This window comes from Nesoenas mayeri (genome assembly GCF_963082525.1).
Source record: "Nesoenas mayeri genome assembly, chromosome: 4".
Lineage (NCBI taxonomy): Eukaryota > Metazoa > Chordata > Aves > Columbiformes > Columbidae > Nesoenas > Nesoenas mayeri.
In genome coordinates this window covers 65,251,839-65,268,600 of record NC_137540.1, presented here as the reverse complement: position 1 = coordinate 65,268,600, position 16,762 = coordinate 65,251,839, and the positions used below count along the sequence as shown (strand labels likewise).

General features: G+C 38.7%; 1 protein-coding gene across 4 annotated transcripts in view; it reads right to left on the bottom strand.

Annotated features, from left to right (window-relative positions):
- Nucleotides 1-2,824: 2,824 nt before the first annotated feature.
- The window catches only part of KIAA0232, a 70,213-nt gene continuing 56,275 nt past the window's right edge, over nt 2,825-16,762 (bottom strand). The window contains exons 7-10 of one of the 4 annotated variants that reach the window (XM_080343166.1): nt 8,906-8,987; nt 6,736-6,833; nt 5,622-5,766; nt 2,825-4,706 (exon numbers count right to left, since the gene is read on the bottom strand). In XM_080343166.1, coding sequence (XP_080199292.1) covers nt 4,666-4,706; nt 5,622-5,766; nt 6,736-6,833; nt 8,906-8,987 — 366 coding nt within the window. In that variant the 3' untranslated portion in view covers nt 2,825-4,665. Of the gene's footprint in view, nt 4,707-5,523; nt 5,780-6,735; nt 6,834-8,905; nt 8,988-16,762 lie in introns of those variants that run through there. The other 3 variants (XR_013922045.1, XM_080343168.1, XM_080343167.1) reach the window with 3 other exon arrangements.

Here is a 16,762-nt window from a genome sequence, read left to right as displayed (position 1 = left end):
GCTACTTTTAAATATCTCAGAATTGCAGAATCTTAAGTGCCCATAAATAACTGCTAACAAAGCCTCCATGGTACTTCTTTTTTGGATCTTAATTCATCACTATATCACACCAGAGAAGAAAACAAGGTTGTTTTTTTTTAATGCACAACTGAATAATGAGAAGTTGGAATGCTGCAGCAGATTCTCTTAAGCGAGCACAATTTAAATTACATTTCCAAAAGCAAACATTCATTCTGTAACACAAGAGGCATTGCACCCAATGTGGTAACTTTCTGTTGGGACTTGCTAGGAAAAAAGTACTCGACTAAAAATTATTTGTTGTCTGGAACTAGTAATAATGAATGAAACCAGGTAACATTCAACAGATCCAATTCTTATGTCTCTGTGGATCTGCAGTGATTCAAAAAATATTTTTGTCTTGAATAAAATTATATGAAACATATCTTAAAAGCATGAATCACAATTGAAACTTCTTGAAGGAGACTTTGTTGTCAAATGAATAAATGTTCCAGGGTCAAAAGACTATGGGCTAAAACACCATTTCAAAGTGAAGACAATTGAAAGCCAAACAGGAATATAAAAATTAGAAGTTACATAATATTACAAAAAATGTAAGAGAAAAGGGGGAAAAAATCCTACCGAAAGGGTATTTGGAACCAAAGGACGCTCACAGTCTGTAACATTCATTATTGCATGAAGTAACTGTGCAAAAAAAGAAACATTCAATACCAGTTTCTGTCCTGTATCTGGAAGGGATCAGGACGGCAGATGTTAATGGCAGGCAGGGACTGATGAGGCAAATTATCCTTTGGATAATGGGCTTAAACCACACACAAGCTATACTCCTTTCAAACACAAGTTTGGGATCAATAAAGGAAAAACTGCACGTTTTAATGTCCCACAGGCAATCTAATAGTTTTTTCCTTTGTAAACTGTGAATCAATTTAATAGCCCTTCTGGATGTAAGCTGTTCCTGTATGGAAAACAGGATTCAGAGAAATCTGTAGATCACTTAATTCCTCGTTTTTCCCCCGAGGAAAAAACACATTTGTCTAATGTGTTCCTAAAAATGTCCCATGGTGGAAGTGGCATCCCTTTTTTAGGCAGTCTATTCTAGTGCTTACGTACTTGCGTTCAGTACTGCTCCTGTACTACGGTGCCATTTCCTCAGGGTTTCCATGGCTATGAACAAGAAAAACACTGAAATGAACACGTCCTCATTGACACTTTTTAACAGGCTTGACTGTTTAGATTGATTGTAGAAGAAATTAAAGAATTTGAGACTGCCTAGTTCCATGATACGACGAGAGTTGCTACATCTCACTGTGCTCCATTCCCTTGTGGTCAGTAAAATAAGATCGGCACAGAAATGATGGGCATTTAGGCCTTCTTCGGTAACAATTTATAAAATCTTTATGTGCAAAGCAATTGCAACAATATTATATAGTTGTTACTGCTGTTAATAAAAGCAACCATGCCTTGTGGTGACAGGGACTCACTGCTGCTTTTGCACCGTCTTATGGTCTTGGATTAACTGGGTTCTACAGCTGCAAATCCATTCTAGTAACAGACGCAGTTCTTCCAGAATCACTTGCCCTACGGGTCGGCAGTCGGGTACGAGAAGGCAGCGTCCATGGAAGTCTCTTATCTCAGTGTCTGTCCTCGGTGCATTCTTTACAGGTGAAGCTCCGCACACCGAGGAAGGAGGGCAGGGAAACCCCTGTTTTGCCACGCAGTCACCTTGTCTGGGCAGCGTGCTGACCCACTGCCAGCTCTGTTGGCTTTGCTTTTCCTTTTAATCCCATTATCATCGTATTAGAACACAGAGGTAGCTCATAAAACTTACAAGCACTTGCATATTATATTTTAAGAGCAGCTTGAATAACGGGAAAAGGGATATTGCATAAGCCTAAAATGTATCCGTTAAGTTTAATTTGTCTTAAACCTCTGGACTCTCATTGCAACTAGTTTCACAGGTGATAAAATAACGTATGAAAGGCCGATGACAAATTTGTTGGGGATAATGCTTAAATATGCTGGTCCTGGCAGGGAAAGAATGAGTTACCAGCAAGGAATCCCGGGCAGACTGGCTGTGCAGGAGCTGCAGTACCTTTCTGTGTGTTTTCACTGCGGACGGCACTCTCCTAAGTCACAGTTCCATGCGCACCTACCGCCTGTGCTACTGCTGACAGGCGCAATTGCTGCCAAGGACAACACAGAGGGGTTTGCATGACAGCAGCATTCTTTACATTGGAAACTAATTCTTTAGCATATGTGGAGTTAATAATTCAGATACAACAACTGAAAGGCCTGGCTGACCAGATGTACTTCTTTTATCAAGCATCTTCTGTAAACGCAGTGAAAATATACTCCTGCTGTATTTAAGAAATAACTAAAAATAATTTGTGCCTTTGAAAGTTTCAACTACAGAATTTAAAGCATGCTCGATGTTAATGAACAAAAGTATTTACCCAAGAACCATGCAGAACAACTATTTTCCATTATTTCCTGTGTGTATTTATGTGGCATTTTCACTGCACTCTAGTTCAGGGGAATGGCAAATCATTCTATGTACAATCCCAGGTCACTACTGCTGTAAACTTACAGTGAGATCATGTACTTGTCTCCACCAAGCTGCATGGGAGCTGTTCAAAACAGGGTCTTTCTTTTTTCCTTTTTAGAAAAAGAGGTCTGGCCATGGGGTTAAGAGTGAGCATGTTCTTGTGTACGGGTGCCTTCTTCTAAAGATACAGTGAGATACTGACCACTGACGGCTGAACACGAGAGCAGAAATAAAGTCCACTATTATATAAAAGTTCTTTGACTGTTATGTGAGAAAGGACCCAAGAACTAAGCTTATTATGTCTGTTTTTTTATATATATATATATATTAAAGAACATATGCAGTGTATTTCATTTTCCTGCATTGTGCTGAAAAAAAAAAGTTTAAAAAAATATAGCAATAAAAAGGACACCCAAATCAGATACCTCAAGCTCTCTCTCCAGAATGTTTAATGCTTAGTTACCATCTTGTATCTAAGTTATATACATTAGCCAAAGAAAATGAACACACACACGCACACACACCATCCAATTGTCCTTTTTATATTTTTATTCGGTGTTAAGTAACTCCACAAGAAAACAAAATCAGTTACTCTGGTGTACGTGAAATCAGAACAATACAACCACTTGAAGCAAAAAGTAGAAACAAATTTCAGCCCAGGAATGGAAAACTGATACTTCAGTGCTATGGATATGCAATGCGCTTCATACCACAGTGCGGTTCAGCGTATGCCAACCTGTAATGCTTCTGTTGTTGGTGTTTTGTTGGTTGTTGTTGTGTGTGTTTCTATCCATACAGAAAAACTAAAAACCACACTTCAACTCTCACTGAAAGCTTTAGAGCTTTAGCCATTAAACTATGAAAACAAGTAAAGACAATTTGTTATTGCCCAAGCTCAAGATACGATTTTATTTTCCCCAAAGGTGCTGGAATTATTACATGCCACAATGTAATTATAAGCAACACCTTTGTCATTTTTGAGCCCTTTCTTACCAAAGAAGCAGCTCTAGCCAAAATTAACTGAGCTGAAGTTTGTGTTTGAAATATGTCCATTTGGTCATTTCTTGTTCTCGAATGAAGTTCTATTCCATTCTTCACTGCAGTGATTTGAAGAATTTGTGTGTTAAGTTCTTTTTTACTTTCATGTTACAGTTAACTAGTTCTCAGTGCAGGTGCTAAACAACCTCTCAAGGAAGCTCCAGAAGAAAGTAAAATATATAAAAATCTACCCAAAGTCTGCAAATAAATTAAGGAAAGAAAGTGTAATGTGTCAAAAGATCTGTTGTATGAATACAAACCCTAAAACATAGTCTAAGAGGAGGACCAAAAGAAAGTCCCCAGGTAAGGACAAACCAAGCCAGTTTTCAGTAAGGATCTCAACGTAAGAGTTGCACAAAGAGCGGCATGGTTCTCCAACCACGGATTTCAATTCTTACATTATCAACTGAATAAAGGCAACAAAACCCAGTTACTCAGAAACCCTTACCACCACAGAACATATTTCAAAGGCAGTTCAGCTCACATTTCACACAGCTATAGTTTTCATGAGGTTTATTGCCTGTCAAAATTAATGGTTAAGCTTTTCAAGTTGGTATTGGACTTCCTGCACTTCCTGATGTTATAGACATGCTGCTATTGTATAGACTAGTTAGTTGTTGTTGTTTTTTAAACTATGAGTTGGTGAAAACTTAGAATGTTTAGTTTTGCAAATATTGCTCCTCCTGGCTTATACATTTTGCATAATGTCTTAAAAGCACAAGGAGTTGATAGTCTTGTACAGATGCAACTTGACAATGTATTGACTTTCTAAGTTAAGAAAATAAAATTTAAAAGCAAGTCACATAAAGCAACAATCACTACTGCAATCACACATGTATGTTGTAAGTCGTCGCTTTCCCTGCCCCCACCCACCACACACATAACTTGCCCCACACATTCTCTCAGGAACACAAAATGAACTACGAGATTTACTAGATTACAGCCACAACAGCAGCTAACTGCAGCAGCCACAGGATTTCTTTCAAGTGAAGCACTGACCCTTTGCATTTCAAACATTGAACGCTCTGAGCATTTTAGAGAGTTTCAGTCATTCAGGCTCAAGTTCAGTACAGGATGCTTTTGCAGGTTACATGAATGCCATCATCTGCAACAAGACAACATTCTCATTACTCGGTACAAAATTCACAACAATCCACTCACCACCCCAGTGGTTTATTATTTTTGGTGTTACTTTTTAAATGTCTGCCCCACATTGGCAAGTTGCTAAAAAGGACAAAAAAAGAAAAAAAAAAAAAGGAAAAAAAAAAAAAGGAAAAAAATCACCCACATTGCCTCCAATCCTACAAAAAAAATCCTTGGCTTCTCCAGTTAGCAAAAATACAAACCATGGTATCCTCAGTGTTGGTTTGCGGGAGGGGGGAATCATAGGATAGAAAACACAGTTTCTGTAAGTCTCTAAAGCACAACCCTGTTGTTCCTACTTCAAAATTATGAGATTTACTGAATGAAGACTGGACAAGTCATTCATGCTTTTCTCCTGCGCTCAGAAAGGCACTGATAGATTACAGTGTTAAGTATTTATCTCCCAGTTCTTAAAGAACAAAGCCTAATGTGCAGAAAGCTGAAGTCTCAGAATAGCAGAAGTAGTTGTAGACACTGCGATGCTAAGAAGGTTGTAATAGTGGTAGGGCTACAGTTACGAATGAAAATAACTGCAATTAAGATGCAAAAAAGCAGTGGTACTACTAAGACAAGCACATGCACATCCATTCTTGATTTGACAACACAATCTAGTCTAGTTCAAATAGCCAAGAATTTAACAGTTTTTTTGGAGAAAAAAAAAATCTTCAACAGGACAGCTGTGTCCTCATCTATAAAATCAGCAAGAAGAGAAAGATAAATACACATCTGAATCCATTAACTGAAGAGGAAACTCAAGTTGTTGGTTTAGAGCTACAGACCCTCAAGAAAGATAGTTTTCCATCTCATGTTCCTTTTAAATCATCTTTTCTACTCTGCAGTTTTTATAGTTGAGTTCGAGAAAAAAGCTCCTCCTCACACGGATCAGCCCATTCACTTCCACCTTCTGAAGCTGTGTCTGCAGAGCCGGAGCTATCGCTGGAGTAGATCTTCTTCCTGAAGCCATTTGGTTTTGCCTCAGCATTTATATCATCTGCACATCTTGCTTCATAAACAGAAGAAACCTAAGGATTTAAACTGACAGTGTTGATGGGGAACAATAAAGAACATGCTTGCTTTTGTCTGGGCTGGGAGGCTTTATAATTCTGTAGCTGTTCAAGAGAGATGTCACAATTACAGGGCAAGTCCTCTTTCCTGACTTAGGCCACTGTGTAGGAAGGAATGCTGAACATCGGGGGAAGAGGTGGGGCTTTTATTAGTTTTTCCTACTCCTTAATTTTAGGATTTGCACAAAACAGCAAGAGAATCAAAAGTGAACTTAGAATGCATCATTATCACAGTTCATGTTAGAAAACGACTGTAAAAGTTACCTCCAAAATGTGGTAGTAAGTGTTAAATATGAAGAAAACACAGCACAGATCTGACTAACAATGCAAACCCAGTATCTTTTCAGCTGAATCAGTAAAGCTATAGTAAGCATGTCATGGTGTAAATTTACCTGCTACCATCACTATAAAGTTTAAAAGTACATCAGTAAGTTCACAGAGAAACGAAAAAATTTCTCTATGGAAAAAAAAAAAAAAAGGTGGTTTTTTGCTTGTAAATAAGACAGAATTCAGCATACATTATGTTTACTCCTATAGTTACCAGTCCTTTCTGCCTTCATAGTGCACATCAGCCCACTCTACGCTTACTGAAATTAGAAGTTGAGGGAAAAAAGACTCATGTTTAATATAGACAATAACCCAAAGTCAAATGTTCCCAAAGGAAAGTGAATTTGCTTAACTACTAGAAGTACAACTGGGGCTGTAATTCCCCCAAGTATTAATACAACACCGAGGAGTTTTCAGAAGAACGCTCAGGACACAGAGGCAAGGAAAAAAAAACAAAGTAAGGGAAGAAAAGCTTTAGAAGGTTCTTGTGGAAACTGCATTTGAGGCCAGACTGGAAACTGCGATGAAAGGAAAGGTGTGATAGCACACTCTCATAAAATAAACAAAAAACCTCCTCCCCCAAACCAATGACAAACTTACCATATTAAAATCTAAAAGATGTTCATCATCATTGGATATTTCCTTTGCATCTGCAAATTCTCCTACACCATTCTCTCCCTTGGCATTTGTATAACATTCTTAGATTGTGTTTGTGGGGGTGTTTCAGAGGAAAAAGGAAGAAAAAACAATTGAGGAACATTGTTATTTACATTTAGCCAAAATGAAATCATCTAGAGAAGTATTGTTGAAATTCACACTCTAAGTCATGTAAACTCTGTACTTGTGGGTGTTTTAGTTTGATATCCTTAAAGAGAAGAGCTGAATACCTAAATGAAGCATCATCAAATCTTACCTAGATAACCAAATTTGAAAGAAAAAAAAAAAGCAGCTACTTAGTTAATGGAAACATCTAAAATAGTAAGGTACAAAGACCAATAATTACCTTTCTATTATAAATGGTTCAGTGTATTTTTAAATTCTGATACTGCAGTTTTCCAAATCATTCCTGTTTTTATACCCACACAAAATACACTGCAACAGCAGCCTGATCCTGACTTCAGCTCAAAAAAGTTAACATGAATGGCTGTGGTTTCTACTTACCAGAGTAAATTTCCAGAGATAATACCAACATATATCACAGAAATATATATGGCTCACATGCATCAATATCCACATATAAAAATACCCACACAGAAAACTGGATACAGCTAAAGATTTGTGAAAGAATAACATTAGTTCTGAGGATAAAGCTCTGTTTTTTTAAACTTAGTCTAAAAGAGGAAATTGTGCAACTATTATACTTCACAGAAATTCTGCCACTGTATTGAGCAGGTTCTGGACTTCACAGTATTTCGTACTGTATATTCTGTCTTCCTCTGATGAAATAAGGTGGTGAACACTGAGACAGTTCTGCAGGATCACCAGTGGATGTCAGCAAAAGGATGACACAATGCACTCACAGGAATGCAAGGACTACCGTGTTAAATACATCCTCAAAGAATGGGAGTCACGACATTTGCTAGTACACCAATAATGCCTCTGCAATTATCACCGTGGGGAAAAATGAAACTTTATAAAAGGACACTAAATATCTCTACTTTGTAAATACTGAGGGTTTTTTCTAATATGGGAGGTTCTGTGACCAGTCCCAGAGGGAAATCAAAGTCCTGCAAGCATCAATCTATTCTCTTTCACTGTGCAAACACAATGCTACAGTTGGGAGTGAAGTATGTGAAGATGCTCTTGAAAGTAACCCAAACTGTTCTGAACACCACAGTAAAGAGCATTTACTGTGGCACCGAGAACACCTTCTAGTTGGTTGCACTTTAAGGTGCACTCCAAAAAAAGTTCAGTAATAATTACCAGCTAATCTACTTCCAGATTATTAAGGAGGCAGGTTTCTGGTCAAAACTCTTTTGCACTGAGCCTCTACCAGCAGAAAGTCTGTCCATGTGGTATACAAAATGTTCTTATTTAGCTTCTTGCCTTCTCTCCAGAAAAGGTAAATTGGTTTGAAGGCAAAAAAAAACCCAAACCCAAAACTGTCTGGATTGTCGCCTGTCCACTGAAGGCCTGGGTTTGGGCCAGCTGTCAGATGCTATGAATGCTTGGGAGGCAATAAAGAGCGCGGCAGCGCAGCTGCTGCTGCGGGTGAGCAGCCGCCCTGCGGGTTGGGCTGGCTCTGTGCGGGACAGAAACATTCCCAGATTGACACTGTGAAACCAGGCGCCAAGAGGCACATCCCTCTCCTTCCCAGCTGGATGGAAATACCACACATTCACTGAACAACTGGCATGTCATTTACGTGAACCCATGAAAGGTAATTACCGTGTTTTCACATCCTTAAAAAATTAGCTACCTGATAAGTATTATTCAGGTTGAAACATTCAAGAAATGTAATAAAGTATTTTCAGAGTCAGAGATTAATATTCTGGCTCTGGAATAGAATAAGTTTGCATAAATATTAAGAATATTTTTAAAGTACTTCCATTTTAAAACTATTTAGAAACATGCTAGAGACTTATTGCAAATGCAACTGAACCATCTCAGTTCTCTCTCAGATAAGAGAATTTATTATGAAAGGTTTTGTTTGTTTTCAATACAGAAGGAAGTTCCACTTCATCTGCAGCAATTCCAATCCGTAAGAAAGAGCATTTCATTCTAACACAGGTGCAAGAGCAAGTTAGGTCAAACAGGCACAGCTTCTTACCTTCACACTGTGATGCAGGAAAAAGGGGAGAATAGAGCGCCTTTTCCCACCAACATTGCTTTTCCTGGCTGCCACTCATTCTCTGCAGATTAGTATTCAATACAGGAAAGTGTTTAGACAATAATCACACTTCATTATGCCATAAATAATATACTTACATGTATAAGAGGAAACTCTGGTATTACAACCCATTTGCTAGGTCTTAAAGGTCACACTGATTTCTAACACTAACAGGAAAGGACTGTCAAACTACAATAGAACATCCATTATCTGAGCTCTTATAATCAATATGAACTCCACGCAGGGGCTCAAACTTCATCGATACAGAGTTGTACAAAACCACAACAAAAAGATGAATGCCAGCCCTGTGCTTCATAATCCAAGTACAAAAAGAAAAAACAGATGAGCTACCCAAGAGATGAAAATACAATGAAGCAACATCAGTCAACGTGACAAATGGTTCAGTGTAAAACAAAACAGAAAAGCAAACAAAAAGCAGCAAAATTTAATGTTTAAATTATTACCATCAATGGGGTAACATAAAATTAGAGAATGTGTCAACGTGAGGGAAAACTGGTTATGAGGGTGATTATTTTTAGCATAAAGTCAAATTATTAATCTAAATCTACTCGCTAAAAATGCCTAAATACTCTTTCCCCATCTTTTAATGCTAATTTAAGTTTACCAGAGCCCTGTCCTTATGAAATTAATGGACATGGCTAAAATACCAAAGGCTCGTCACAACAGACATGTCCCTGTTTTGTAACTGCATCTGTGGTAACCTCATCAGCTCGGAAAAGATGATGCCAGCTTGTAATATCCCTTATAGATATTAAACAGAATTATTCAAAAACTATAGTACCACTAGCTACGACAAACAGTAACAAAGGAGCTTCAACACTAAGTTTCTATCCAGCTTCCTTTTCTGTAAATCTGAGAATATTCAAGCATGGAAACTGAATGAATCTCCTTTTGTTCCTCCTAAAGCTACTCCAGACCTACAAACCTATAGAACCTAAACTCAAAACCACCTCTGATTTAATATAAGAGAAATCCCTCTTAACTCAAATAAGCAACTCAAGAATACTCTATTCTGAAATGGGTGCCAGATTAAACCCTTTTCCCTGTAAAATTCTGCTATAACGAATACTGAAATTATCCATGCTGTTTTCTTCTCATAACACTGAAGAACAGTCCTTTTGGAACGACCCTCCAAAAGCTCAAACCCCAACTCCAGAAAAGGGAGTTCTTAGAAAATTAAATCATAGTTTAAAAAAGCTCTAGGGTATTTGAAGCAGGATTTAGTAAGAAATATGTGCATTTGCAAATAAATTCAATCATGGAAGCTTCACTCTGCTGCTGACTATAGACAGAGGCAGCCCAACTCCACAGGCACAAAGCTTTATTAAGTTCCAAGTTTCCCCCATCGCTGGTGTCGTGAGAAGCTGGATGAACCACTGTGGGTCACAAGCAAAGCCATCTCAAGTCGGGCACGTGTAAGAAGCTCCAGCAGCCCTGATTCCAGGGCTAAGTCACCATCAGAGCCTGTGCGTCTGCTTCAGGCTGGGCCAGGGACTGAGCTGGTGTCGACTGCAGCTGCCTCAGCCCCTGTGTCCTCCCAGCCCTGCCCGGGGACCAGAGCAGTGACAGCCAGACGCTGAGCTGAGCGCAGCAGCAGCCCAGCAAGACTTCAGTTTGAGCTCAGACCTGGCCCTCTTGCCTCCACACTGACCCTCGTGGAATGACTTGTCTTCATTTCTCAACCAGCATTAAGGTCAGGCGTATAAAGCAAACGGACAGAGGTAGACAGACCCACTATTTGGGAGTTTTGTTTGGGAGGTGATGGGGGGCACGAGCTGATGTCAGTTTTATACATTCAGTGTTTACTATAATTGCATGGTCTATCATCATGAAAATTTCTGTGAATTAAAGAAATATTCCCAATTAGTATATACGAAATACCAACTCCTGTGTAGTACCATGACTCTACCTTCCTTCATTGGCATTCTTCCCCTTCTAAAATGGCATTTTCAATTTATGCCCCCTCCTCCTCTCTCACACATACTCACATACACTTTCAGTATGAAATATGAAAAGTTTTACTAAATTTTCATATATGAAGAGTTTTACTGGATTTTCCAGCTACCCATCTAAATAGCTATTCTTCTCAATGATATTGCTATTAGAAATAGCCAGCGGAAGCCCTTCCTCTCTCAAACCATTCATAATTGTTTTGCTTTATTCTTAAGCAGAGCTCAAAGCCAATAAGGCCAACCCAACCGCAGTGCTGCTGCACTCTCAGTCTTGCTGCAGGTCTGACAGAAGGCTGATGGGGTTTCTTTCTTTTTTCACAGCCGGACATATGGTAACAGAGGCTTCTCGTAGAGCCTGATGTGAGGTAAAAATCTCTTGAGGACGTCAGCATTCCCAAGCACAAACACTACTGTAAAGTTACAGTTACACAAGATCCTCCTGCTTCGAGTCCTGGATTTCAGCCACAATGGTCTATGAATTTTAAATAGATTTGGGTCAGAACTGTATGTTTACATGCAGAAACTACAAGTCAAATTCTGCTTCTGTCCCCCTGTTACCTCTCCCATACTAAGAGTTAAGCCAACAGCAGAAAAAGTAATTTTAAAGTTTGCTTTGCTAATGCTTGTACAAGAGTTTGAAAGAGGAAAAATAAGTTTCAAAACTTTAAAAAGCACTTGTAAGACTTTCATTGGCATCTAGCTTGCATTTGTTCCTTCCAACCTCATTTTATGTCTTTTTTTCTCACATGAACCTTCCTAAGAACTTCATGTAACAGCAGGGCTGTCCACTTAGGTCTTTCATCCAAAATTTCAAATGAAACCTCTGGTATACAAAAGAACAACCATTCTTCACAAACATCAACACAAATATTTTCCAAAGAAATAAAAGCAAGTACTACATTTTTTTCAACTAAAAAACCCCAAAACCTAGTGCTGCTTCAAAGATCAAACCAGAGTGAAATGACTCTGTAATCTAGCTGGTGTAAAGCAGATAACATAGGAGAGATTTTGTAAGTTAAAGTTAGTAACAACTACTTGTATTTCATAGAATCGTTGAATAGTTTGGGTTGGAAGGGACCTTCAAAGGTCAGCTAGACCAACCCCCACTTTGAGCTCCAGCATCACAATGGAAAAGCAATTCAGTATTTTAAGGATACAATTGAATAGAATGGAAAACAAGCAGAGAAGTCGAAGATTGTTTCCTGCAGCATGAACACCATTTCCTGCAATCCATGGGATTTTTCCTCACCTCTTCCACTCAGCTGCATGTTTGAAATAAAGCAGCTCAGGAAGACTACTGTTCTACACAGCTTTATTGTATTGCTGCTTTACCCACAGGACTACTATGGAAAGCAGTATGTAATTCATTAGCTGATGAAGTTGTATCGTGAGTACGCAGCAAAATATCATATTATAATGATCTGGGGAAAATAACAAGCTGCTCTGGTGAGGACACTTGAGCCTGCGAAGCTGGGCCTGCCAGAGCCAATGCCCAGGAGGAGCATTTCACGCTTCTGCTCATTTTGCTCATGTGAACTGTTCCATACTCACTACAGCAAGGGCCGTACCCAACACCAGGGTTTTCGGCTGTGACCAGCAAACAGCCTGATAAACAGCACATTTGCATGGCGCTGTTGGGTTGCTGACGGAGCTGAAATTTAACTTGACGTTCTGTACAACAGGACACTAAGCCAACTGTTAGGAATATCTCTGAGAGAGGCATTTAGGCAGGCAAGGAAATAACGACTAACAAAGCTGGGAAAGACCACGTCTAGAGGTATGAAAGCAGAATTCAAGGTAAAAAGACCAAATAATATGATAAAATTATAAACCTGGTACTGTCACATCTGCGGTATGAGGTTTTATTGCCTGAATCATAGAGTTGCAGCTGCAAAAATCACAAAACAAAAGGCAGGAGAAATTTGGAGGGGGCAGAGAGGTGAGGTTCCTTCCCCCTCTCCTTATGCATACATATGTATTAAAAGGGAAGTTCATGTTATTAAAGTTTTTAAAATATATGTATTTTGTTATACATATATATATATTTATATATAAATATTTCTCCTCGGGTAAGAGCTTGATTGTTCATACAAGTAGTTCATTAGGAATTTACTTTATTCTTTCTTCTAGGCAGAATAAAACAGATCTTTTTTGCAGCCTCAGATATGTTTCTCAGAGAGCATTTATGAATATGCAACACATTTTTTCTTCTCCAACAAGAACAGATATAGGATGTACTTAACAACTTAAATCTTATTTTACCAACAATCTGCATAGGGGGAAATCTTAGTATGATGGTTTTGGCTGTTCCTTAACTAACAATTTTGTATGAAGTAGCAAACATTTTTGTTGATTTCCTTGCTTCCATCACAAGTTTTTCCCTACAGTGGCAGACAAAAGCCTACAGCAAATTCAGATGGCAGATCAATCGCTTGCTAGTTAGAAAAGTTACATTGGTCAGAACTTCATCTTCTCAGAGCTGGAGTCTACAGTCTGAAGGACCACCTGCCTGCAGGTCTTGAAAAAAGCACACTTCCAGTATTTTACAAACAGTTTCATCAAACTTTCCAGCCACCCATCTAAATAGCTATTATTTCTCATCTAAATTGATATGCCTTTCAGGAGAGACTACTTGGGCTTTAGATGTTCATTTGCAACCACCCACATTGACTATTTCTGCTCTTTCAGAATGCACAGACAGCGACTGAGCAGTGACAAGAGTTTTGCAGAATCTGAACAGAAAAAGCATTAAAGCCTCATGATCTGAATATTATCTGAAGTGTTATGACTGACAGATTCATGACCAACCACAGAAAAAGTCCTGTTAATCTCTAAATACAAATTTCCTTGAACTTGCTCTGCATCCCCTCACTATCAGAAAGAATACAAGTAACACATGAATAATTTAGAAGTCAAAGCAGCAATTAAACCCTTGAGTCCCATTCCAAAAGATCAGATCCTAATTTTAGTTCATCAGCTACCCAGGGAAGTTACATCTGGCTCAAGAAGCTAGTCACAAATCACAGTATCACAGTATGTTTGGGATTGGAAGGGACCTCAAAAGATCATCTAGTCCAATCCCCCTGCTGGAGCAGGAACACCTAGGTGAGGTCGCACAGGAACACATCCAGGTGGGTTTTGAATGTCTCCAGAGAAGGAGACTCCACAACCCCCCTGGGCAGCCTGTTCCAGTGTCTGTCACCCTCACTGAGAAGAAGTTTTTTCTCAAATTTAAGTGGAACCTCTTGTGTTCCAGCTTGAATGAAGGGAGCCTCGTCTAGACTTCTCATTCTTCAAACCGATTTGGCAGTCACCTAATTCTCAAATTTAACTGAAAATACATGTGTAAGGGACCCCACCAGATCATCTAGTCTCTACTCTTGCACACTGCAATGCACTATTCCTACACCCTGCATCTCTTCAAGACATTTCCCACTGCTTCCCTAAAAATTATTGAGCCTTACAGTAAGCTCATTTTCTGGTTAGAATTAGTTTTCTTCCATTTCCCTTGCTGTGATTTAAGATCATCACATGAACTTTCTTTGAGTTTACTAGAGCTTACACCCCAACGCAGCTTTTTCTGTATCTCCTGTAACTGTGAACATGGCTTCTGTAAAAATGTTGGGTTCTTCTTCAGGTCTCTGTTTTCAAAACTAGTGATCTCTGTGCTGTTCTCCTCAGGACATCTTTCCTGATATAGGGTGATCAGAGCTCAGCCCAATACTCCAGCAGAAGACTCTCCAGCTCCAGAGGAATGATTACTGCTCCTCTTTACAGAAGGGCTTTCCTATTTATATACCACAATGCTGGCTTGTACGGTGTGTAATTGCTAATTCATGCTCAGCTCATGATCTACTGGAAGATGCTTTCCTGTTTCACATGATTTTCCCCCTGGATTGCATTTTATTTTTCAGACCATTTCTCCAATGTAACAGCCTTTTGATTCTAATCCTGTCTTCCAGTGTAACTGCAGAACTTCCCAGTTTGATATCATCAGGGATTTTCATAAACATATATTTTACACCCCAGACCAGAAAAAATTAATCATCTCCCTTGTCCTCTAATAAGCCACTGACTGTTATTTTGAGAGTGCAATCTTTCTGCCAAACCGGTACTTAAAAACTTTCTCCATTTCTCAGGCATCTGTGCCATGTACAGTTTAAAACACTTATTTAGGGAATTAAGAGAGCCATCCGTAATACCCCAAGTTCCATTCTCCTTTTTAAGATGGAAATGTGTTTGCCTTTTATATATTTTCTAGCTCCTGTGTGCTTTCAAACAAGTATTCTACTAAGCTTTTTTCAAACTAGTTGCAGCTCATGATATTCAGCTAAATACTCCTGTGACTAGCTGAAACAGTGTCATTTATCTGTACTACTGCTTTGCCTAGTTGTTTCTCCACCAACAATTCAAACAGTGACAAAAAATGCACTATACGATACCTTTTTGACATAATCTTTTCACAGCTTTCCAAGTTTGTTAGTTCTGTCTCAGAAATATCCTTTAGTCATTTTCCTGTTTCTGACTTACTTCTACGACTTTCAGTTGTACTAGATTTTTATTTTATTGGCTTATTTTAAACCTTGTGTTTTTTTCCCCTCATTATTTTTATGCTGTCATTGTGAACTCTACAAGATACTTTCACCCTTCAAAATCTCAGCAAATTAATGTCTTATTAATTAAAAAGAGCTCAAAGTCTTTGTAGGTGTTTTTATCATCTGCTGTGATCAGCACTTACCAAGAAGTACCTGGACCAATCCCTTCTCAGCCCCAAATGACTCTCTCTTTTACAGTCAAGTCCTTTGCTTTGTATGTGGACAACTTCACGTGCTCTTGAATGTTTTTCCCACTTGATTCTCCTCATTTTAAAGCATAAAGCAGACCCCTCTGAATTTTGTCTCTTATCACTACCCTGGTTTATGGCAGGTACCTCCTACGCTACTGACCTCAGCACCAATGTACATCGATCACCCCTCTTCCCTTCCTCTCTCACTAGCCTCTCCTGAAGGATTTATACGCTTACATTGCACTACTCCAGTCAGGCAAAGTACTTCAACAAATCTAACAGGCCAAATAAGTAATGAGATCATAAACACTTAAGGTTTTTACCAGTGAAGTTTATCCTAGGTATGTTCAGACCTCAAAAGTGTGATACCAATCCCAACAAAACCCACGAGTCTCTTTATCCACGTCAAGGACTCAAGAATATAGGCATTCTTAGGACACACCTACTAGATCAGAGCCCATTTAAAATTTGTTGGTCAGAGATTGAGTATTATTATATTGAGACACCATTAACTGGACCAGACTGTACTTACCCACGACTCCACAGCTAAATGGTAAGAACATTTACTTGGAAGAAAAAGGACTGTACTTCAGCAGGTATTTTTTGTAGGTTATGTTGTTGTTGTTGGGAGTGGGTGTGTTGGTTTTTGTTCTAGTGGTGGGTTTTTGGTTTTTGTTTGTTTTTATTCTTAAAGCTAGGTATACAATTATCATTCACTTTTGAAGGAGTTATTGGCAAATTCCTGTTGCGAAATATGCTATAATTCCAAAAGAAGTGTGCTCATATAGAAGCTAAGTGGGAGGAAACTGAACCAGATTCTTCTACAGTCTTATAAACTAGAGTTATTCAAAGATGTTTGCACGGCACAAATATAATTCAAGCTTATGTGATGCAAAACAGAATGTTTTACTATTATACTGTGGTCTACATTAGTATTTTCACATCCATTACTCAAGCAAAAATACCAGAGGTACCTCAGAACACAGCTCAAACTTTATGTTAGATAACAGTGAGTTAAACAGTAATTTTTATGCTAAG